The sequence below is a fragment of the Tripterygium wilfordii genome, chromosome 5 (genome assembly GCF_013401445.1).
Source record: "Tripterygium wilfordii isolate XIE 37 chromosome 5, ASM1340144v1, whole genome shotgun sequence".
In the NCBI taxonomy this organism is placed as follows: domain Eukaryota; kingdom Viridiplantae; phylum Streptophyta; class Magnoliopsida; order Celastrales; family Celastraceae; genus Tripterygium; species Tripterygium wilfordii.
Window position 1 is genome coordinate 3,168,670 of NC_052236.1, and position 24,749 is coordinate 3,193,418.

Sequence of the window (24,749 nt, forward strand, 5' to 3'; positions counted from 1 at the left end):
ATCATCATAACAATATGTGTTATGAACTTTATTATGCGAAACTTTATAAACTTTATTATTCAAGCAAATTGAAATCTAAAATTTCATTAACCAATGTTCAAATAAAAGTCTATCATCATAACAATATAAAAAGGTAATGCTAGTCACTATCTAGTGACAACATCTAAACTAGTTAATTATGAGAATTGAGTCATACGATTTTGATAAACTGCATCCCACACATCAACTTGAATAATATGATAGAGATGCCAATACAAAGCCACTGGTGGTATCAGACACTCATCAATAAGGCTCACCTGTATATGCATACACATTAGTAAGGAAATTATTAATTGAATGAATAACTATATAATACTTGATTTTATCTTACCTGCACAAAATGATTTCCGTTGACAAAACCCTATGCTATTATGTTCTTAACATCATAAGGTTTCGGGAGGCGTCTAAGTGGTAAGAACTGATAGGTATGATAATACCTATTGTTTTTGGTAGAAATATCCCCTCTTAAGCTTTCTTTTGATAAATAATGAGTGTATTTATGTGTTGATTTGTATTTTGATAGGTTGATTGCGGTTTGGATGAAAAGCGACGGAAAAAGGGCTGAATTGAAGAAAATGTCCACCGACCTTCGTGTGTTCAAATAGTCATAAATTTCTGTCACGTTATTGGAATTGAGCGCAACAAAAGGCATTGGAAAGTAGACATCTCAAGCTTTCCGTAGAATCTAAAATCATGCAAATCGGAGGTCATATGGAGAAGTTATGGTCATTTGAATAATGTGCCTAGGGGTAACGCGCCTAGGCGCGCGCCTAGGCGTGGCGCGCCTAGGCGCAAAAATTGTGCACGCCCAGGATCACTTCTGCACGCCCAGTCCAGAGAGTTGGACTTGAATTTTAAGTTGTGCACGCCTAGGATCACGCCTAGGCGTGAAAACAACGCGCCTAGGCGTGAAAAACAATTTTCTGAGGTGTTTTAAGTCGCGATTTGTCCGAGCTACGGGAGTTTTTAGACCTAGAACTGAATTTCTGGGGAGCGAAAGCAGAGGGAGAGGCGACTCTTGGAGCTAGGAGGAGAGATTCTTCAGCTCAACTTGGATCTACTCAGCTAATTGGGTTTATTCATGATTTTCTCATCTCTCCTTTTGTGTTTTTCTCTCATTATGTGTAACTAAATCTCTTGTGCCAAGGCTAGGTTGAAGCCTTGGGTTTGATGACTTCGTTTATGACTTGATTTACATACATATGAGTTGATTTGGGTATAAATCTTGTGTTTCTATGTTTGATTGTAATTTATTCATGCTTGTGGTGTTTGGCCAACACTTTAGGTTTTTGGATGAAATTGTTTGGAGAATTTGCTTAGACAATAATATGTCAAGTAGATTATGCTTCTTGAAACATTTGATTATGAATGTGTCTCCCTTTAATTAGGTGACAATTTGTATGAATCCTAATCTCCATAGAACTCCATGAATTCCTATGCATGTTTAGACCAATAAGATGGCTAGAATGTATTTAGGAATATCCGACCTAGACCAATAAGATGGCTAGTAATCGATTTTAGGGAGATTTGGCTTAGGTGCGCTAAAACCGACTTAGGTACGGATTCGTTATGCCCAAATTAGCAAATATGTGTGTAAATTTATGTCATTCCAAGTCATTTCCCAAGGGGGATTCCGAAGCCTTGGTGTTCATCTCATATTTGTTAAATCATCTCATTTGCATTAGTTGCATCCTAATTCTAAGAAAATACCAAAAACACTTTGCTCTTTGCTTGTTTTAGTTGAATTACCAAACCAAACAATCTTGAGTTGAATTTTACTTTTGATTGCATTGTCCATATATACATGCAAATATACATTTGGATTAAACATAACACCGTCCCTGTGGATTCGACCCTTGCTTATCATTGTGCTGTAGTCGCCGACTAGTACACTTGCTAGTAAGGTTAATTTAGACCCAACAAGTTTATGGCGCCGTTGCCGGGGATGGTTGCTTATATTTGATCCATTCGTGTTTATATACATAGATACTTACATACTTAGTTTAGCTCTTTATTACTTGATAATTAGTGATCCTTATACTTTTCTTTCTTGTTTGTAGTCCATGTAAGGAAGGCGTTCTCAAGATACAGAAATTCTTCCTGTTGATCTAGACTTGGAACGTGCACGAAGGAACAAGAGAGACAAGGATCTTCTTGAGGAGAAATCTTCCACTCGTTCTATTTCTCCTACATCCTGCTCTAGTTCGTCTAGTGACAAAAATTTGGGGGAACATTCTGAACAAGCGAGCATGGCTGAAAATCGTGAAGAAGTTGGCAATAATGCCAACAATGCAAATGCTCCTGTCACCATAATGGACTACTCTATGCCACAATTCTCTACTAGACAATCTTGCATCGTATTACCAACCATTCCGCCAAATCTCTCTTATGAGCTTAAATGCCATGTGATTAACATGCTCCCATCATTCTCAGGAGCGGAAAATCAAGATGCTAGTGATCACATTGATAATTTTCTGGAGATTTGTGGCACTCAAAAAATTCAGGGCATATCTGAAGAGTTCATACGGTTGAAGCTATTTCCTTTTTCTCTTAAGGAAGGTGCTAAGATCTGGTTCAAGACTTTGCCACCAAATTCTATCACTTCTTGGGATCAACTTTCTGCTAAGTTTATTCAGAAATTCTATACTCAGTCAAGGACACAGAGGCTTAGAGATCAGATTTTCCATTTTAGGCAGAACAAGGGAGAACCACTTTTTAAGGCTTGGGAGCGATATAAAACTTTATTGATTGGTTGCCCACATCATCAATTCTTGCCATGGCAGATTATATCATACTTTTACCAACATCTGGCTGATGAATGCCGCCATAGGTTAGATGCAGCTGCTGGAGGAAATATTATGGCTAAGGAACCGACTGAGGCCAATGAAATTATTGAGACTGTGGTGGCAAATTCCTCACAATGGGATAATCGTGATCTTGATGCTCCTAGACACGTGGTTTATGAGGCTAGTGCTTCAAATTCAGAGATGGCATCTGTGGCTAGGAAATTGGATGCGGTAGTGACTTTGCTGAGTAGAAATCTGGAGCCTTGTGGCATTTGTGGAGGCACCGATCATCCTACTCATGTATGTTCTAGAAGTGGGACATTTCCTGAAGCGGAAGTTAATGCAGTTCAACCTTTTCATAGGCAGCAGAATGATCCCTTTTCTCACACATATAACCCAGGATGGAAGAATCACCCCAATTTCTCCTATGCTTCACCCCAGAATTTCAATCAAGGGCCCAGACCTTGGCAAGCTCCACGACAAGAACCACCTTCTCAAGATGCAAGGAAGTTTACTATGGAGGACCTTATTTCCCAACTTGCTCAATCACAAGTCACAATGCAACATTCCCAAGCAGAGATGAGCAAGTCAATGACTCAGTTGCAACAAACTGTTTCCAGTAATACTCAATCTATCGCAAAGCTTGAAATGCAAGTAGGACAACTTGCTCATGCCTTGAGTGAAAGACAGCCAGGAAAGCTACCGAGTCAACCTGAGGTAAATCCTAAGCAGTATGAGGATGCTCATGCTATTACTGTTTTGCGAAGTGGGAAAATGTGGATAACAAGATTGAGTATAAAAAGCTTGAAGGTGAGAATCATGATGAGCCTATAGTGGTGGAGCCAAGTGCTTCCAAAATACCTCACGTTGAGAAGGAAAAGCCGGAAGTAGAAGAGTATGTTCCAAAAGTGCCTTTTCCATCTCGTCTTGCCCCAGCTAAGAAAAGCAAGTATAATCGGGATATTTTTGAAGTTTTGAAGAAAGTGGAGATTAATATTCCACTCATTGAGGCAATTAAGTCTATTCCCGCATATGCAAAATTTTTGAAGGAGTTGTGCACTAACAAAAGGAAGATAGGTGATCATGAAGAAGTATTTCTCTCCGAAGAAACGAGTGCTATTTTACAAAAGAAGCTCCCGCCCAAATTAAAAGATCCGGGTAGCTTTACCATTCCTTGTATTATTGGAGAGAAAGAAATTGAAAAGGCCTTGATGGATCTTGGTGCAAGTGTAAATATCATGCCTTATTCTGTTTACACTACTTTGAAGATAGGTGAGTTGAAACCAACTTCAGTCACTCTCCAACTAGCTGATCGCTCTTTAGTGCATCCTTTTGGGTTAGTTGAAGATGTTTTAGTAAAGGTGGGTGATTTTGTTATTCCGGTGGATTTTCTGGTGCTTGATATGGAGGGTGAACCTAATCCGACAAGAGATGTACCACTCATTCTAGGCCGTGGTTTCATGGCTACCACAAAGACCATTATAGATGTGGAAAAAGGCATGCTCACAATGACAGTCTTTGACAAGACCATTGAGTTCAAAATCTTTAAGGCTATCAAGAGTCCGGATGTCATTAGAGAATGCCTTCATGTTGATATGGTAGGCAATGAGAGAGTGAATTTATTGACAAAAACAGCTTCAAGTGATGAGGTTGTGGAATATGTGGTTGGTGATAGCATTGAAAGCAAAAGGACTCCATCATCGCCAATATCCAACGAGCTCTTGGCTACTTCCCTTGTTACTAGCAAGCTATCTCCAACTTTGAAAGGCGTGCGGACAAGAGCAAGGAAGTTGAAAAAAGCACGGTCCAAAACAATGTTGAGAGGTAATACAAGTGCTCCTTTTGAGACATTGAAATTGTCTATCCATGGTACTTTCACAATAACGAATTCTAAGATAGAAAAAGGGTGGAAATTTGTGGCTCGCCAACTTGAATTCTGTGGGCCAAATGTTTCGGGGATTCTGAATGGAAAGTATCCTATGCACCATCCTCCTTGATTTGTTTCCCAAGAATTGTTGTGAAGGTGTTGAGGCTTGTGGTGATTTCTCCAAATCAGGTTGTCTCTCTCCTTATCTAAAACAAGTGTTGTGTTTAAGCTTTCTCCCTCCCTTTATTTATTTGCATTGACGACCATGCATGTTCTTAACGTTTGGGGTGAGAGTTTGCTTAAATTGTTTAGTGTTGATGCATACTTGGTTGATTTTGTAGGTACAACTACGTCTGGCTGAAGACATTAAACTTAGCGCTACTTGGGAGGCAACCCAATGAAGAAAGTTTAAATTTCTGGGCATTATGTTTATAGCCAGACCATGCCTAGGCGCACCTTATACACGCCTAGGCGTGTGGGTATAAAAAAAAAAAAAAAAAAAAAAAAGGGGTTCATATGCTAGAAAGGGTTCATGAAAACATTGAAAAATTGTGGCTAGGCCAGTACCCCAGTCCACTCGATGCATGACTCCAACTCCAGGTTGTATTGTTTCAACTTGTCCTCTTTTTAGTGCATTATTACATTGTTATGTTTTGCATTGAGGACAATGCATTCTTTAAAGTGTGGGGTGGTGGACTGCATATGGATTATCTTGTGCAAAATTTCACATGATTTTGTAGTAGCTGAATTTAAAAAAAAAAAAAAAAAAAAAATTTCAGTGCTTGAATCTTGCATATTTATGGGAATTTTCTGTTGAATTGAGTGCTATATTGAAATGCAGCTAATCTTGGTTTGTGGAACCCATCATATCCTTCTATATGCTTGACGTCTACTCTATTGCACAATCACTGTAATTCACCTGCACGAGAATGTGTGCTTGTGGGGTATGACTTGGGTGAATAGATGTTGGATGTGGACTTTCTCTAAGATGATCTAGAACACCGTGTTAGTTATATTCTTGGCACTAGTTAATTACATGCATGTTAAAAAAAATAAAAATAAATAAATTTGATGATGATTAAAAGCATGTTCCGCTCTTGTGATCTTGCTGAGTAACCGGGGCTCTTGTCTAACCAACTCGAGTTTCGCGTAAAAAGGTAAGACAATCTTGATGAACATACTAGGCTAGCTTAACTTCGAAGCCTTTTCAACTCGAGTGATTGATCCGAGGTGTGCTTTATCACATAATGCCCTAAACCAACTGGTTGGGAGTCATTGGTTGAGAACTCGTTACATGGGTTGACTAGAAAGCTTAAAGGAGTGAGCATTGCACGGGCCTAGTAAGATGAAAATAAAAAAATAAAAAAAAAAAGAGAAGAAGAAAAAGAAGAGAAGTATGTATATAAATAAAAGTGCCTTGGTATTACTACTTGACTGTTCTTGGAATTCTTGGAATGTGACTATGTTTGGCGCCTATGAACTCTTGGAAGCCAAATAATTATACATTTCTTCTTTGCACGCACTTAATGTAGACGAAGTGATTGAGTAGACGGATAATCTTCATTGAGTATATGTTTGGATGAAGTGTGGGGTCTCCACATCTTTTTGATTGCATGGCATTGATGTATATTGTTTCGATTCTAGTGATTTCTCTCCCATATGTTTGATTTGAGTTATCTTGAAACGTTTGTGGGTGTCGTTCTTGTAAGCCCTCAGGAGACAAAACTCCTCCACTAGGGACACCTAGGGGTTTAACGGCTTGTTGCATATGCTAAATGCAATCGCGATTCCTGCGTTAGTGAGTTAGGATGTTAGTTGGTAGATGTACTTTGTTTAGTTTTACTTGAGGACAAGTAAGGTTTAAGTGTGGGGTGTTTGATAGGTATGATAATACCTATTGTTTTTGGTAGAAATATCCCCTCTTAAGCTTTCTTTTGATAAATAATGAGTGTATTTATGTGTTGATTTGTATTTTGATAGGTTGATTGCGGTTTGGATGAAAAGCGACGGAAAAAGGGCTGAATTGAAGAAAATGTCCACCGACCTTCGTGTGTTCAAATAGTCATAAATTTCTGTCACATTATTGGAATTGAGCGCAACAAAAGGCATTGGAAAGTAGACATCTCAAGCTTTCCGTAGAATCTAAAATCATGCAAATCGGAGGTCATATGGAGAAGTTATGGTCATTTGAATAATGCGCCTAGGGGTAACGCGCCTAGGCGCTCCCCTAGGCGTGGCGCGCCTAGGCGCAAAAATTGTGCACGCCCAGGATCACTTCTGCACGCCCAGTCCAGAGAGTTGGACTTGAATTTTAATTTGTGCACGCCTAGGATCACGCCTAGGCGTGCGCCTAGGCGTGGTGCGCCTAGGCGTGAAAACAACGCGCCTAGGCGTGAAAAACAATTTTCTGAGGTGTTTTAAGTCGCGATTTGTCCGAGCTACGGGAGTTTTTAGACCTAGAACTGAATTTCTGGGGAGCGAAAGCAGAGGGAGAGGCGACTCTTGGAGCTAGGAGGAGAGATTCTTCAGCTCAACTTGGATCTACTCAGCTAATTGGGTTTATTCATGATTTTCTCATCTCTCCTTTTGTGTTTTTCTCTCATTATGTGTAACTAAATCTCTTGTGCCAAGGCTAGGTTGAAGCCTTGGGTTTGATGACTTCGTTTATGACTTGATTTACATACATATGAGTTGATTTGGGTATAAATCTTGTGTTTCTATGTTTGATTGTAATTTATTCATGCTTGTGGTGTTTGGCCAACACTTTAGGTTTTTGGATGAAATTGTTTGGAGAATTTGCTTAGACAATAATATGTCAAGTAGATTATGCTTCTTGAAACATTTGATTATGAATGTGTCTCCCTTTAATTAGGTGACAATTTGTATGAATCCTAATCTCCATAGAACTCCATGAATTCCTATGCATGTTTAGACCAATAAGATGGCTAGAATGTATTTAGGAATATCCGACCTAGACCAATAAGATGGCTAGTAATCGATTTTAGGGAGATTTGGCTTAGGTGCGCTAAAACCGACTTAGGTACGGATTCGTTATGCCCAAATTAGCAAATATGTGTGTAAATTTATGTCATTCCAAGTCATTTCCCAAGGGGGATTCCGAAGCCTTGGTGTTCATCTCATATTTGTTAAATCATCTCATTTGCATTAGTTGCATCCTAATTCTAAGAAAATACCAAAAACACTTTGCTCTTTGCTTGTTTTAGTTGAATTACCAAACCAAACAATCTTGAGTTGAATTTTACTTTTGATTGCATTGTCCATATATACATGCAAATATACATTTGGATTAAACATAACACCGTCCCTGTGGATTCGACCCTTGCTTATCATTGTGTTGTAGTCGCCGACTAGTACACTTGCTAGTAAGGTTAATTTAGACCCAACAAGAACATCAAACATTGATGTCGTAACAGCAATACAAGCACAACATTATAGCGACTAGTTATCAAGTGTCCCATATTTGGCATGGTCATCCAATACTTAACATCTGCTGGAGACTCATAATAATTGAGCGCTCTCAAGTGATCTTTAGTCCTATCACCGAAGATCTTTACGTAAAATCCCTCCCACATTTTGAGCTCTTCAAATAGTGAACGTCGTACATATTTTCAACCATCTATAATGTCAATTCCCATCAAACAAACAACAGCTCGGTATCCATAATTACCATTAGCGGCAACATCGGTAATGTCATTGATGTATTTCTCTATCGCACATGGGAATTAACCACGATATAATATATTCCTAAAGGCTTCTCAGTAATGATCACTGATGTAATACTCATATTGCGACTAACATGTTGGAATAAAATTAATTGTTGTTTAAATAAAAATGCATATCCAAAACATAAGCATAATAATCATTATTACATAATATACTTACTAACAATTTATTTCTTCATTGTTTAGTCTGAATTTTTTTGTAACAATATTCTCATCAATTGAAGCCGACTTAGACGTTTGTGAAGATTTATCAATGCAGGTACCATCCACGAGTTCAGATGCAGAAGATGCTTGGTATGTAGATAGTTCAGACTTCAAAAGTCTTTCATGCGTCTTAACTTTGTCCTTAGTTTCTGACAAGTGTGTTTTGTTCGAATCAAAAATCTCTCTGATTTTTCTTGTGTAATATGACCACTTCGAAGGATCTTCCTTCATTACGTGCACAAATATAATAAAATAATTCAATATTACAACAACTCAATTGTAAAAATAGTCAAACACATATAAATAAAGTTGGAAATTCACCTTTTCAACTCAGGAATAAAGTCAGGAATTTGCGGAGGATCACATGGTATAATTTGAAGTCGTGTCTAGTGTGTGTGTCCAATGCAGATAACGGGATTGGAATATCATCTCCATGTATCGAGCAAGCTCTTGTGAGCATGGAATACCGTATGTGCGTCTACTCACACAACAACACAAGTCTGATGATGCACATGAACTATCTACAAACTTTAGCTACTCACTAATGAGATCAAGTGCAGAGGTGGATACAAATCCTCAGATTTTTTTGAAAAGTGGTGGTCTCAAATTGTGCTGTACTACAGTCTTGCTATGTTCAAATGAGACATATATTTTAGTAAAATGCAATTGAAGGAGTGAATGAATCTTCAACCATGAAGATTCGAAACTTCCTTGGGAAGAACCCAATTGTCGTTTAAGTTTCGAATGTGCGCTTCAACTCCGCTAAAAAACAAGTAAAACATAGTTAGTTTTAACACAAAATATATGTAAATGAGCAAGATGATAATTTCATTACCTATTTGTCTTCGTATTACCAAAATGCATATAGTTATTCATGAATGCAACAACGAACCTTCCTTATAAGGATTTAACCATGTATCAAAGACAAATTCAATAGGATTGAGATTCATATTAAATGTGGTGATGAGATCATTCATTCTACGTACATAGTCTCCCTTATTATCTACCAAAACAACGGTACCCCATGTATTGTTAAACAATTCTCATGAGTCTATGTCCCTAAATATCTTCTTGCACTTCGCCAAAATATTTTTGTTGATATGCCATTGACATAACAAATGTTGAGCATCAGGAAAACAAATCTTGATGGCACTTATAAGAGACAACTCCCTATTCGTCACAATCACTTATAGGAGCTCAATATCATTATCTTCCATAATTGATCGAAGCCGCTGAAGTACCCACAAGTAGTTGTCAATACGTTTACCACCTATGTAGGCAAATGCAACTGAAAATGTAAGACAAGTCGATGTAATCCCAACAACCTCGAACAATGGCATTCGATATCTATTAGTTTTGTATGTACAATCTAATAACAAAACATGTGGAAAAGTATGTGGCAAATCAATGCACGTCGTATGGGTCCACATCAAATCAACTGCTGTCTCTATACCGTCAACGGAAGATCTATGGTGCTCATAATACTTGTGCTAAAGTTTACCCAATAAATATTACATCTGTGTCCTTCTCGCCTTCTCGATGACTCTATGCCTCTAGCACACCTTATAAATAGTTTGAGTGTCGTTGCATTTGATGGAAAGCGATTCTTTATGTTATAGATAGATAGACATTTACAACTTTCAGATCCCAACAATCCCCTGTTTTATTTTTCTTTCCCTTAAGTAAGAATGGACAACCACACTTTGTATAGATAGATAGACATTTCTTGACATTCTTTGAATTTATGAACCAAACCCTTCACAGGCAAGCAATACTCGCGGCTTCCTATCATTTCCATGGCAATTAGAGGCTCTGATTGTAAGGTCATGTCCACTTTGTATGGCAACCTCTCGAGCCCAAGAAATCAAATGATTTTTACTTTTGTATATCTGTCAGAGAAAAAAAAATCAGTGTATAAAAATGAATGAGGAAAATAAATACGAAAAAGATAAAGTCATACTCATATCATATGTGATAACTTCGTTGGTATAATCAGTCTTCATTAATTCATCAGTTATCATTCTGTCTTTTACAGCTTGCTACAAAGAAAAATTGACGAGTCACTTTTTATTATTTTAAAATAAATCCGCACATGCTAGTCGTTTTTTGCTATTGCAAACAGTAGGGATCCACCATTTGTATGATATTATATCGACATAATGTGCCATATAATTGCTGAAAAACGGCACCGCATGTCATTTTTTGTCTTGTTAAACAGTAGACTGTGTCGTTTAAATACAAATAAAACGACAGGGCATGTTGTCTCTAAGGCAATAAAACGACCCATTATTGTGGATTATACAGAAATTATAACAAACCCTAAAATACTTACCTCTTCACCATGATCATTCTTTTCATTGTCGACAATGTTGTTATCGAGATGTTGTAGCTGATTTGTATTCGTATAATACTTATGTAACTTGTCATCTTCCATCTGCTATGATTTGTCAATGAAATCGATCTTCCTCTACAATGTTTCTTGGCATGAAAACAAACTCTTTTTTGGAGAATATTGGTGTAAACTTAGTAGTCTCTAATAAAAATATGTAAAAATTATTTATTTTAAATTATTAGGATAAGGTAACATATGTTATTGTATACAAGGATATTTATGTAAACTAAAAAGATAAAAAGTAATGAAAAGATAGTAGATTAGTGGTGTGTATATAAAACTTCCCGTCAATTAATGTTGGGACAATGCCAAACCGGTACCCATTAGTGTACTTTTGGACATTTAGGTACAACAAAAACACACATGAACATAAAAGTACTCATGGGACGATCATTTACCTTTATACCGCCAACCTCTTTCTTCTCTTTATTTTATTTCTTACTTCTCTGTCTCTCTTTCTTCTCCGTCTCTCTTTCTTCTCTTTCTCTCTCTTCTCTTTCTCTCTCTTCTCTTTCTCCCCCCCCCCTCTCTCTAGATATATTTTTTCATAATTTAAAACTTAAAAATCTTTAGAACTATTGTTTCTATTCTTCTTTGCTTTTATTTAGGTGTAGATATTAGGTACATGATTTTTGTTTAGGAATTCCTTGAGTTTATGAGTGCTAGATTTGAAATAATTTATATGCCAAGTTCTGCAAAATCATTCAGACATGTTCATATTACTATTTCATAATAAACAAAACTCTTGTCATATTTCTTCCTGGAGCAATGACCTTAAAAAATACCGAATCTATAGTACATGATTCTGCATTACAACGTCAATACATTAACATGATAATGTAGGTCAAATTATTCTAATATTATTTTTTGCAATAGTAACATGATGATGTTACTGTTTCACTATTTGAAACAGTAACATAGAAACAATAACATGAAAGAAAAAGTCTCAAATCTAGACGATTTCGGTGATGGTTCGCTACATCACCACCGCCGTTCGACTGCCCTCACTGAGATGCACAATGCCTAGCCAAATTTTGTCCAAAATGACCATTGGAAAGGGAGACCCGAGGCTGGTAAGTTTTGCTCGCGTAATGTTACTGTTTCAAACAGTAACATACAATCTCAGATCCATAATAATATCGAAACAGTGACATACGATCTTAGATCTGAACTCAGATTACGATATCAGATCTCATATTACAATATCATAAATCATATTACATCTCAGATCTAATAAGATAAAGACGAAAACTAATAAAAATAAGAAGAAGTATAATAAAAAAATGAAGAAGATGATTGTGGAGGTACGATGATGGTGGAAGCGCGATGGCGATGGAGGCAGACAGTGGCAGTGGCAGAGATGGAGGCAAACATGACAGTGGTAGAGATGGAGAGTAGGTGTCTTAGATATAGATTTTTTTTTAAATTCATGTCTATTGCAGAAGAAGGGTAAATGTAATATTATGTAATTATTAATTTTTAAAAGAGGTACTTATATGAAAGAAATGTACTTATATGGAAATGAGAATTTTTGTTTGACTTATGTGTCCAACATTTGTCAAGTAGGTATTAAAATGACATTTCTAATTAATGTTTCAATAGATATTGGATTGAAAAATAATAGAGGCCCAACTCAATAAAGAAGACCAACTTGAGCGCAGACCCACGAGAACTGACTCTGGGCCAATACCCAAAATGATGTGGTCTTTAAGTGAAAGGCCCACAAACACAAAAGGGCATGAGACAAATGAAATTGAAAATTCCTAGACTCGTGTAGAAGTAGAACCACGAACAGAGAAGGCACGATTCTAGACGACGAGCTGAAGAAGAGACGCAGCGGATCTTGAAGCTTTTCACAGATTCTACCATTCTTCAATTTTCTTATCTCCAATTTCTTGTTGTGGTAAGTATTTTCGTCGCATTGTTTGATTTAGGAATAAGATGGATTGGAATGGGTCGTTGGACAACAGGTTTTAGGTTTCTTTTTCTTTAAATCTTAAGGTTGAATCTGCTGCGGGTATGGGATCTTAGTATTTCTTTTTTTCTTTTTATACTGGAGATTGCTTTTGTTCTTTTTATACTGGAGATTCCCTGTGAATTATGTTAAGCCTGGTTTTTTTTTTTTATTTGGTTATAGAATCTTGAAAGCATAAACATGGACTATTGGAACCCCGAAAGTATGCTCACCTTCAAAGAAGAATACTGCTATGGCGAAGCCTTCTTGTGCTACACCTCAACCGGGACCAAGTATTTGTTGAAGAAACATAAGATAACTGATGATGATGAATTGGCTTTGATTCAAAAATGGAAGGATCTGGGGCATGAAAATTTAGTAAGGTAAAAACAACTTACTTTTCTCGGGTCTCTCTCCTTTCTTGAATAGAGAAATGATGGAGAGGAATAAAACAGAGCAAATAATAGATAGCCCGTTATTGGATAGCCAATTATAGATAGACTTGTGCAATTGGCTTGTGAAAGGAAGGAATTTCCACATCCTGCAACTAAACGGTAACAAAATGAAAATTGCCAATTGATGTTTGTGTCTCAAATTCTTTTGCTATTGTATTTGCTACGAAGAAAAGACTATGTGGGGTAAACTAGATTGTTGCAATATAATATTTTAGTTTCCGTTTTATAATAGAAGGCTTAACCACCATGATAATGGAAAATACTCCCAAGGGGCAGTCACATTTTATCTTATAAAAGAAACACTAAAATTTTCAATTAAATTTTCTTTTGTCAATTAAACAATGACTATATATGCAAGACGAAATTCCTTTCTTTCACATTGGCATACAAGGCACACGGCTGCTTAAGATTCCATCCAACAGCCCCCTCCTAATCTGCAAATTTGCATGTTTGTGTGGGCGCAGGATCCTAGATATGAAGCTAGATGGAAATAATATGGCTCTTTTTGCTTTTGAATATCACGATGTGCATCTTGACAAAATGCGTAATTTAAGCAAAAGTATGATAAAGGTATGTCAAATAAGCTCTATGAAAAACAAATTAATTTTAGCAATTACTAACTTAAAATTATCTGTTCTTTCTTCAGGATTTTCTGTTCCAGATTATTAGCGGGTTGCAATATTACCATTCACATGGGCTGGTGCATAAGGATCTGCGCCCGCAGAATATTTTGGTGTATGCTGATCTTAGAAGTGTGAAGATAGCCAATTATAGGTTAGCCATACTGACAGGACCCCTAAAGGGCAATAAGGTAATTGTATGTTTCTTTGCTTTCTATATAGAAAACCTACATGATAATGGACTTTGCCTGATGATACTGTCCTGGCTTAATTGATTTGCCAGTTTTAATGTCTTTGTAGTTATTAATGTTCATTGATTAGCTAGCTTTATTCTGTGGCTGCTATGCACTTTAAGGACATTCAGTGTTCAAATGTTAGGCACCTTATCCAACGAGGCATTGAGGCACTCCAGTTTTTTAATGATCTAGAGTATTAACGGTAGGCTTGTGGAACCAATTGACCACTCGGTGGAAAGCATATACTACATATTGGAAGGGTTTGAGTATGTGTTGATTTCTCAAAGATGACGGAATGCACAATTCCCGTCTTCAGCTTAGATTCTTAATCACGGTGTAGAGAAAATTCATATTTATTTACAAGATTATTTTGCATTCGACTTAAATTATTATACCTTGTATTTATTCCAAGAAAAAGACCTTGTATCAAATTTGATTTTAGTATTAAGGCAAGCTTCAACCTACCCCAGCCTAGGCTTTGTAGATTTGTTTTGGTTAATTTGTTATGATCCTCTTTTCCTTTTATTTTTATTTTTTTATTCATAACATTGAGAAATATGTGAAAGTGTGAGTCAGGTTGCAAGATAATTTATCTTGCCCATTCCCTTTTATAGTTTCTTGGCTTGACATTGGAGCTAGTTATATAATTGATAAAGAAGGAAAAGGAAAAAAAAAGAAGCTAAATTTGAAATTACACCCTTCCACTTTGGAGTAGTTCTAAATTTCATATCTAGAATTTATATTTTGCTAATTAAACCCCAAAGTTTCATTTTTCTTTGCTTTGGTTTTTGGTCTCTTTTTTTTTTAAATTTTTTTTTTTCTTTTTGATGTAGCTCATAAGGCAGGGTTTCGTTAAGTGTCATGTTCAAAGTCACGTAACATGCAAGCAGCTTTGTTTTTATCCAATGATTCATTACTTTGTTACATTCAAGTAAATAAGAAACGGAAATAGGAAAGCTGACTTTTTTGCCAACAGGAGTGTACTTGGATCATAAGCACAAAGGCATTCTTGATCTCCTTAGGCTTCTTGATAGAGAGGTTTTCTAACTTTAAGGATATCTTATCCTTCCTTTAATATGATTATTGCTTTTGTTTCTAATATAAAGTATTAAACATCTTGAGAACTAAAGTCTCTATCTTTTATATTGAAAGCTTTTAAGCATTGAGAATGTTATGGCAATTAATTATTAGTGCTACTTGCTTGTATATAAAATTTTGTATAACCATTTACGCCCCCACCTATCCTTTATATATAATATAGATCAGACCAGTTTTTCAGCCTAAACTTGTGTACAGGACGGGAACTTTTATCAAGTTATTTTATGTATGCTTATATTGTCGATTATGATGCTTCTGTTGTGGACTATTCTTATTGATCTATTACATCAATACAGGAGCGGGATGGCTCTTACAGGGCACCAGAAATTTTATACGCCTATCCAGGAGCTCATAATCATCCTGCAGTGGATATGTGGGCTGTAGGTTGTCTATTTGCAGAGATGGTTAAACAGAAACCTATTTTTCGTGGTGCAAACATTGTTGAGCGTGTTGATTCCATCCACAGGTAACTAATAGTAAGGGTATTTCTTCGGTCAAAGTTAAGCAGTCATGGATCTGTGCGAGCTTGGCAATTTGGTTGCTGCTTTGTAGGGAGAGGAATGGTATAATCTTTGAGGATAGGAGCTGTTCAGAGGAGGATTTTGTGGGGGAAATGTTCTTTCTTTGCTTCTAAGGATTTCAAGGGCATGCCTTTCTTACTTACTCAAAATCATTGTTGGGGGGAGTAGGTGGTTGGTGGTAGAATTAGACACCTTGCTCGAGAATGTTTTGAAGTATTCTCTGTGGTTTTATTAAGCTTAATTTGATGGATGTTATAGTGGGAGAACAGGGGAGCTTGGAGTGGGAGATTGATTTGAGATTATAAGGGAACACTTTGTTGTGTTATGCTGGGTATGTGGGCAGCAGCTGTGCTGTTGGTGGAAGTTTGAAGATTGGTGGAACAGCTAGGTTTTGGGAAGGTAGTTGCAGATTGGGTAAGGCACTGGAAAGGGGGGGTGGAGATTTTACAATGATGTAATGGGTTTATTCATAGGTTGCTGAGGCAAGGATTTTGTTGTTCAACTGGGTTTGTAGAAGTTGCAAACTTGCAATGGCAGGGTTGATTATTTAGCTAGAAAAGTTGCGAATTTGAGCATGATGTATTGTTGGTCCACCTTAATTATTGTTGGGGATATTGTTTTGGAGGATTGGGTTCGGGTTTTGTATAGCTTCTATAGCTTTTCGTGGGTGTCCTTCGGTACAACCTTTTCGTATATATATATATATTTTTTTCCCTTTGGCTGTTCCTTTGAGGGTTTTTTTTTTTTCCTCTTGGGAATGTCTTCACTCCTTCAATGCATTTGATAGTTTATTATTAAAAAAAAGTCGTAACTGTACATCCCTCCAAAGTATCTTGGGTATGGTAATGGTTTTTATCATGTGTTTTATATGAAGGCTGTTGGGTTCTCCGGAGGATAATCTAGTGCTTCATTCCACTCTCTGTGACTTTCTGCAAAGGCTTTCCGTGCATTCTCCCAAGGTACAAAAGTTTGTAACATGTTTTAAGTTTTATATAAATTTGTGCAATGGGGGGACTTTCTTAGTTTTTGAAAAGTAAGGGATACCTCTTGTGAGAATTTCTGTATACACACATGCGAGCGACACACATATATATAAAGAATGCAATCCCTCACATTTTAAAAAGTTAGGGATCAAAATGGATTCTCTCTCCCTCTCTCTATATAGATATGTGTGTGTGTGTGTGTGTGCACGTGCGCTCTTATTCTGCTGATTTTGTCTTGCAGAGTTTGGCAGCTGAGTTCCCAGATCTAGAGGCTACTGGTGTTGATCTCCTCACTGTATGGGTGGATTTTGGAACTATCTTTATATATGTTGTCCTCTCTTTATCTCAATTGCTGCTGTTATTTGTTTTCCCTTCCATTTTATTCAGGGATAAGAAATACTATCAGTTCCATGATTTTATTTTTACTTGCGCTTTTCATGTTGCAGAAACTGCTATGCCTGGACCCAAAGAAGCGGATAACGTCTGCAGATGCATTGAAGCATCCCTATTTTGCAAATGTTGGTTGTTAACGTTTCACAAATTACTATACATCGCCTTGCTGAGCTCATGACGATTTCTGTTTTCACTTGTATTAGATAGATAGGCTAATTTTGAACAGCATTTAGATTTGCATAAACTTTGACATGGATAGCAGCAGTGGATGTCCATCTTTTAGTTTGACTTTGTCAGAAATGTTGACTTAAAATACCACATTGGTTGGCTGAGTGGTTGATATGGGTAAACCCACCTCCTTACATGTAAACTTGGTCTTTTCTCTTCGTTGAAGTACCACATTGGTTGGATCTCTCGCTTGAAGATCTAACACACTGATCGTTACTCGAATCGAATTTGAGCTCGTGTATTCAGCTTGAGTTTGAGCTCTCGAATCAAAAACATTTGCTTGAGCTTGACCGAGTTTAGAAGTCACAACTGGAGCTCGGCTCGAAGAACTAACACATTGATTGGTACTCGGCTCGAGTTACATGAGCTCGAGTTCCAGAGACAATTTAAACATGTAGAATGCTGACAAACAAAACGAAAAAATACAAAAATAAAATAAAATAAAATCTAAATATGACATAATTTTCTTTTCTTTTTCTTTTCTTTTTAATTTAACGTAGGAATAAAACATAAAATACTTTGAAGTGCCTCCCCAAGTCTTTGACCTTTCAAGGATGCATACACCCTAACCATAATTGCAGAAACTCATCGTTACTGCAAGTATCTGAGATCATAAAAAACAAATCTAGAAATTGACAGTGAAACAAACCTATATAACATTCGTATCTGATTGGTGTTAGTCTGAAAGCTAATTTCCATAGCAAATAGAGGACTGATATTTAGACATTTAACTCTGAAAGGTCTGAAAGTCTATTGTAATGAATATAAGAGATGGAATTGAATTAGCAGAAAATCACTTGAGCAACAATTGAATAGTGAAGTAGGGATATTATTTCAATGTGATGCAATGCGAAAATACAGATCGATTGACTAGTTCACGACTAAGTCAATATAACTTGAAATCCACAAAAGAAGCTTGAAATCCACCAACAAATTGATAAAAACCTCAAATATTATTAGTTCATCAACGATTTGTTTTTAACAAGACTTTTAATGCCTTTATATAGGCAAGTAATCTAATTATACTAAAATTAGGAAAACATGTTAAAAGGACTAGAAAACCCCTTCTTACACCAACTAAAACTACTAATAATTCTATAAGAAATAGAGTTCTAATAATGAAAGTAAATAATTAAACTAACACTCTTACTAAACCTTATGATAATTCGAGTACAACATTTTCATGAATCCTTTTATCTCCAGCTGCTAATACTTTAAAACCTCCTTCTGGAATTGAACACGAAGAAGGAGAAACCTCCCAGCAAAGCTCACGTCCTTCCCAATCAGTTATAATACCTCCAGCACCCTCAACGATAGGTATCAGTGCAAGAAAATCAAAGGGATCCAATGCACAGTCAACAACGAGATCAATAAACCCCGAAGCCAATAAAGCATAAGAAATGCAATTACCATCGTAGAATATCTCATCTACCTTGTATGCGAGACTATCACAGGCAAATTCAGCATCATCATTGTAATGTCGGGCTTTCAAGTACGCATATGCTTGTTTCAACTTTTCACAGGTGCGTACAGATGCTTCTTCTCCATTCATGGTTGTTCTTCTCCCTTTCACCCCTACCCATCTTTCTTTTCGAATCGGTTGATCAATGATGCCAAGCACTGGTTTACCCTTGTATAATAGAGCAATTAGGGTACCGAACTCATATCTATGAGCAATAAAACTCTGTGTCCCATCTATAGGATCTAAAACCCAAACAAAGTCTGGAACTGAGAACTTCTCTTTACAAGTCCATCCAGTCTCCTCCCCAAAAACTGCATGAGATGAAAAGTTTTCTAGTATAATCGAAACCATAGCTTCCTCTGCTTTTATATCAGCAATTGTTACAGGACCATCGCCATTTTTATCATCAAATTTGATTTTTTGGCTATAGAACCTCTCAATAACTTCACGAGAAACATCGGCAAGTTTCTTGCCAATTTCGGTGAAGCAATCAAGCTCTTTTGCGGTGAGATCCATTTGGTTATCAAGCTGATGATTAGAATTCGAAGTCCTCATCTACAGGAGTAAATATAAGACAACAATGATCACTTCTGCAAGGGAATGAAAATGAAAAAGAAAATTAACGGTCCCAATCAACCAACAAGTAGCCCCAGCGACAACAAAAAGACAATAGCGAATCAATTCAATAGCTAGAAAATCCATAAAGCATTCAAAAAGTTTCACGTAACACCAATTTGGTTAACGTTATTAATACCAAGACAATGCCCAATTCATACTATAAGACAATAAACATAAGAATTAAAAAGCCGGGAGTAAGAATAATAATCGGAGGTTCTGACATTAATCTAATCTAATTACTTGGATTTGTACTGACAAGTATAACAGTACGCTATGCAGACAACTTCCAGAACCAATTTATCACCCAACAAGTATTTAAGATTTAAAATAAAAACTATCTCGAAAACCATGAACATCAGATTTCTCCAGTTTAAACTGGTTTGATATGGTTTGATATGAAGAAAAGCTTATATATAGAAGTAGCGAGAGAATACATTCTATCGAAGAATTAAACACAGAGGCATGCCGTTCCCCATATGATAACCCCAAGAAGCACGAACAATAACATATACAATTCCAAGAACACCAAGTCACGAATTCAGCACAACAGTATCATTCCTGGAAGAGAATTCAGTAAACTAAAAAACTCCTCATGTTATTACAGAAAATCTAGAATGTTTCACACTGGAAACCCTACATATAATCAAAGAAGATCATCAATTTGGGGGAAAAAGTGATACAGGCTGAATCAAAACAAGAAGAGACTTGAAGCTGGCTTCAATTCAAGCACTAACTTAGAATCGAACAAAATCGCCAATCGAACCCTAAAATATATTCAAAATTGAATCTGGGACCCTAATCTCTAGAGAAAAAGGAGAGAAAACATACCTCTTCTGTCCACGAATCTCTCCCTCGAAGCCAACTGCGATGAAGTTCGGATGGCTTGCAGTGCGGTAAACGTATATTTATAGGAAAAAGTGTTTGGCCAGATAGGATGATCGGACGGTTGAAATTTGCAATCCTTGCGCTTTCCCTGAACGAATCGGACTTCAAAAACGGGTATAAGTTGTGTTTTCCTTTCTGGATGGAACGAACGGGTACGATTTCATTAGTGAGGACTGAACCTATGCCGAGCCGAAAGACGACACACATTAAGCCCATCATTTTCTATAGTGTATATGGTGGCCGCCAATGCAGTAATTATATAATTAGGGTGATAATGACCATAACCACAGTTATATGGTGGCGGACTAGGGGGTGCCATTCATAGAGGCTTCGACGATCAAGTCAATGGTAATCGGAGATGGAAGACCGACGATGGTTAGAGTGTTTGTAGCTGAATATTTTGTTAGGGGTCGGAAAGTTTCTGTCTCTAGTTCTCGATGTCCGAATCCCCTTCCCCAAGGTAAGAGAATGGTATTTATATGAGGGTGAGGACTGGCCTTGGAAGTCATGTCACCCCATGTCCTTTTTGATGGGACTCTAGGGTATAAACGTGTAAAAGGTAAATGTAACAGATGTGTCAGGGTTGGTAGACGAAAAGCAAGGTGAAATTGTCTGGGTACATGATGGGGGTATGACACGTGTTGGTCATAGTATGGAAAGTAGCAGTAGGTAAGCATAAATGAACTGATATCGTATGGTAAGATATCATACTTGATGGTACAAACCTGTCAAGTCCGAGGATGTTGGTGTGAACGGATTGGACCATGGTCCCTGTAAGGGAATGATCATGAATCGGGTTGGCGCCTTTGGTGTCTTGGCACCTTCATTGTGGTGGTGCCATTTCTAGGTGAGGGAAAGTCCCTGCTAAATAATGATGTCAGAAATACAGTAAAGTAGATATAAAAAGAAACGTTAGCCACGTTTGTCAGGCGTAGTGTCAGGGTCACTGTTTGCTGTCACGTAACCTTGTTGTTCATGGACCGAGTCTCGAATCTCCTGTATGGGTCTCAACGTGGGCCAAGTATGCCAGCTAGGCTCGTGAAAGTGGGTATCGTGGGCTTGGATTTGTCATTAAGTGGCCCTATGGGGCCATACGACTTTTGATAACTGCAATTGTCCCCCACTTTCAAAGTATGAATACGGATTCATCTTGGAGAGTAGTTCACGGTGTGCATCCTGCATGGCTTGCATAAAACAAGAGATTATTGCCCGAAGAGGTATGTATTGCTGGGATCAGCTTCATATTGCCTGAAGAGGCGAGTATAGCTGGGATCAGCTTCATGTAGCCTGAAGAGGCGTGTATGGCTGGTATTAGCTTAATGTAGCCTGAAGAGGCGTGTATAGCTGGGATCAGCTTCATGTACCCTGAAGAGACGTGTATAGCTGGTATCAACTAAATGTAGCATGAAGAGACGTGTATAGTTGGGATCAGTTTGATGTAACAGTGTCTGTTTCCGTGATTCCTACTGAGAAATGGAAACGATGTCAGCTTTATGAACAACAGTATAACTGATAAGTAAGTAATTGTTTTACCTGGTTTGAAAGATAGGTAATTTAATTGAATAGTCACAAGAGAGAATGAAATCAGACTGACAATGATAGTACATTAAATGAAACTATTTAGAAACTAAGGTCCCTTACAACAAACATTGGACTTTGCTACATGGCAGGTGAGGGGTCCCAATTACATGATTGAGCGTGTGTTTTTAAATAAAGCAGGAACGAAGAGTTTTTATTGCCACGTGTTATAATGAAACGGCGGGCATTAATGGGTCTGACATGTATTTGAAAATACGTCCATCGTTTCTTGAGGAAAACGTTTCGTGAACCGTGAAAAGTGATGATTTAGGTTGTCTTTGGATAAGTCACGTCATTTAATTAGCGTCGTTCTGTGCAGCTTTTAAACTGGGGTATGAAGTTTATTCAGTACTTTGCCATTTCAGTAAGAGCCTGCTCGTTGTCACATAGAGTTCACTGGGTTTCGTAGATGTGCCGTGAAGAGTGAAGCGACTTCTGAGAGCAATTGTTCAAAGGTAATCCTTGTTCTCTTTGCTTTGGATTATAATTTTGGAATGACCTGATCAAGTGAAAGTGACTCTGAGAATGAAGTGAGGTCTGGGAGTGGCAAGGCCTTTGCCAATGACTTGGAGGGCGAGAAGGAATCGAGTGTGAACTTCTCATGGTATGGATCAGAGGCGCATAGGGCCGATGGTGATGAGGGGAGAGACGATGATGGTAACGGTGGTGCTGGCGAAGAAGGCGGTGAGATAGAGAGGAATGGCTACATCGAAGGGCCTTTGTTGCAAAAAGGAATGAATCCCAAATCAATTTTGGCGTTGAGTGATATGGACTACTTGAGGAAGACGCATAAGATTCACAAGTCCATTGAGATTAGGCCTGGGGCCGATATGGAGGGTGTCAATTATGAAGTCCTCAGATGGTCCCCTTTTTACGTGTTTAAGTTCAAGTTAGCGCTTAGATACCGAATTCCAAATACGTTGGCTGATGCTTGTAGGGTATGGAAAATTTCATGCAGTCAATGGATGCCTAATAGTCTCAGGATTATGCTAAGCATACAATGTTTGGCAGAAATGAAAGGGCTGGAGTTCGACATAAGAGAGTTAGCGATGGTGTACTATGCCAAATCAAGTGGGCCAGGTAGGTATACCTTAGTATCGTAGGAAAGGCAGGTATCCTAGACATGGTCTCGAATGACCACTGCGGTGGTTGGAAGAACAAGTACTTCTTTGCAAAGGCGGTATGGTTTACGGGTGTCATGGAGATCTAAGTTTTAATTGGTGGGAAGCCGATAGTAAGTTATAACTTAGTGAGTTTATTAGTTAGTGTTACTGAATCTTATGCGTTTTTTCTTGACAGTGTCTTGAAATGCGAATAAGACTTGGAAGAAGAATACAAAAGTAGCCAATAGGGTGAACGCATTTTATAGCTTGGGTAAGCACAAGAGGTCCTGTAAGAACATCTTGGCGGAGTACAACTTAGAGAGATCTGTGTTGTGGAGATACATAAGTAAGCTCCCTGAAACGTAATGAATTAATTGTCTTCTGCGAGTTTCTTTTTGGTTTTAGCTTATCTTGTTTCTCCATTCCGTGCGGGTGACGAGATGTTCAACAATGTGCTTGCTGATGTTGTTGAGGCGGATGCCCTGTATGAGACTTTGGTTCAAGATGTTGAACTCTTGAAGAGCCGCAAAGGGCTCTCTGGTGGGAGAGGGTTTGGTCCAAGAAAGGCGACTGGAGACACCGTAGAATATTACACTACCTCGATCTTTATTTAGCTTGGTTCTTCCTCAACTTAGCTCCCATTAATCTACATGTATGGAAAACATGTAGGAGGATTAGCCAAGCTAAACTTACCCAATCAGAGACAATTTCAAACATTTATCAAAACTTATTTGAGCAATCGTTTTCAAATATAAAAAAAATTCGTATAGAATATAGACAAGATCACAACACAGAGTTCAAATTTCTTTTTGAAGGTAATCATTGTAAATTCATAGAACTCATCTTTCAACACGAATCATCCCTATCTGACATTCCAAAATATAAATACATTCAATGGATTCCAGCATCCCCACTTTACGATTTTCCCCAGATTCATCAATCCTATTAGTATGTGAGGTATCCACCGGTATGTTTTCCCATCGAAAAGATCGTGGAGTTAATTCAATTACATTGTGTGGGAGTAAAATTGCTCCGACCACACACTCTACTCGCACTTTGGGACTAGCTAGCAGAAACCACATCTGGGTCAAGCTTGGGGCGGCCATGTGCACAGGCAAACAATATTGTTCAGGTATGTTTTGATACAAAATATGCTTGTTTGTTGTGCTTTGTATGTATCTATGATCAAATTTCTAGGGTTGTTAATGCTATATGATTAAGTTTATCATGTCTTCATAATGTCAAATGTTTTCCTGCATACTCTATTCATAGTTTTAACTAACTTTTATCAAAGACATGAAGCTTACTTATAAGCTTACAAGCTGTCAAGTTTTAGGACTATATAAATCTACTATGACAGCACATGATGTGGAAGATCTTTGCTGTCCTCAACACTTGCTGACTAAGCTCAAGTAATAGACCACGAAATTGATGTAGATTTTAGAAGTGTGAAAGCAATAGGAATCACAATAAAGATGGAAACACTGATAATGGCAAGATCAAAGCAAATTGAAAGATATGAGCTGATTGAGAAATCAAAAGAAATATTTTCTGGAAGTCAAAGAAGAAATTGTAAATCAAAGA

General features: G+C 37.5%; 2 protein-coding genes, 1 non-coding gene and 1 pseudogene across 5 annotated transcripts; 2 read left to right on the forward strand and 2 right to left on the reverse strand.

The window, feature by feature from the left end:
- LOC119998544 overlaps window positions 1-24,749 on the forward strand; it is a 199,807-nt pseudogene that overhangs the window by 57,486 nt on the left and 117,572 nt on the right.
- On the reverse strand, window positions 2,703-2,809 carry LOC119999173. Its single transcript, XR_005468351.1, has one exon. It is a non-coding gene; the product is annotated as a small nucleolar RNA R71 (small nucleolar RNA).
- LOC119999076 (cell division control protein 2 homolog) lies at window positions 12,774-17,661 on the forward strand. 2 transcript variants are annotated; one of them, XM_038846588.1, is made up of 8 exons: window positions 12,774-12,934; window positions 13,169-13,368; window positions 13,905-14,010; window positions 14,087-14,251; window positions 15,691-15,860; window positions 16,790-16,874; window positions 17,140-17,226; window positions 17,345-17,661. In XM_038846588.1, exons 2-8 carry the CDS (start codon window positions 13,187-13,189, stop codon window positions 17,426-17,428), a joined length of 879 nt encoding a protein of 292 aa, XP_038702516.1. In that variant the 5' UTR covers window positions 12,774-12,934; window positions 13,169-13,186; the 3' UTR covers window positions 17,429-17,661. The 2 variants fall into 2 exon arrangements, with proteins under 2 accessions (XP_038702516.1, XP_038702517.1); XM_038846589.1 differs by having other exon boundaries at window positions 17,140-17,193.
- LOC119999079 (bifunctional phosphatase IMPL2, chloroplastic-like) lies at window positions 18,440-20,683 on the reverse strand. 2 transcript variants are annotated; one of them, XM_038846594.1, is made up of 2 exons: window positions 20,428-20,683; window positions 18,440-19,568 (listed from the first exon to the last, which is right to left on the reverse strand). In XM_038846594.1, the coding sequence occupies exon 2, from the start codon at window positions 19,534-19,536 to the stop codon at window positions 18,676-18,678; it is 861 nt and encodes a 286-aa protein (XP_038702522.1). In that variant the 5' UTR covers window positions 19,537-19,568; window positions 20,428-20,683; the 3' UTR covers window positions 18,440-18,675. The 2 variants fall into 2 exon arrangements, with proteins under 2 accessions (XP_038702522.1, XP_038702521.1); XM_038846593.1 differs by having other exon boundaries at window positions 18,440-19,571.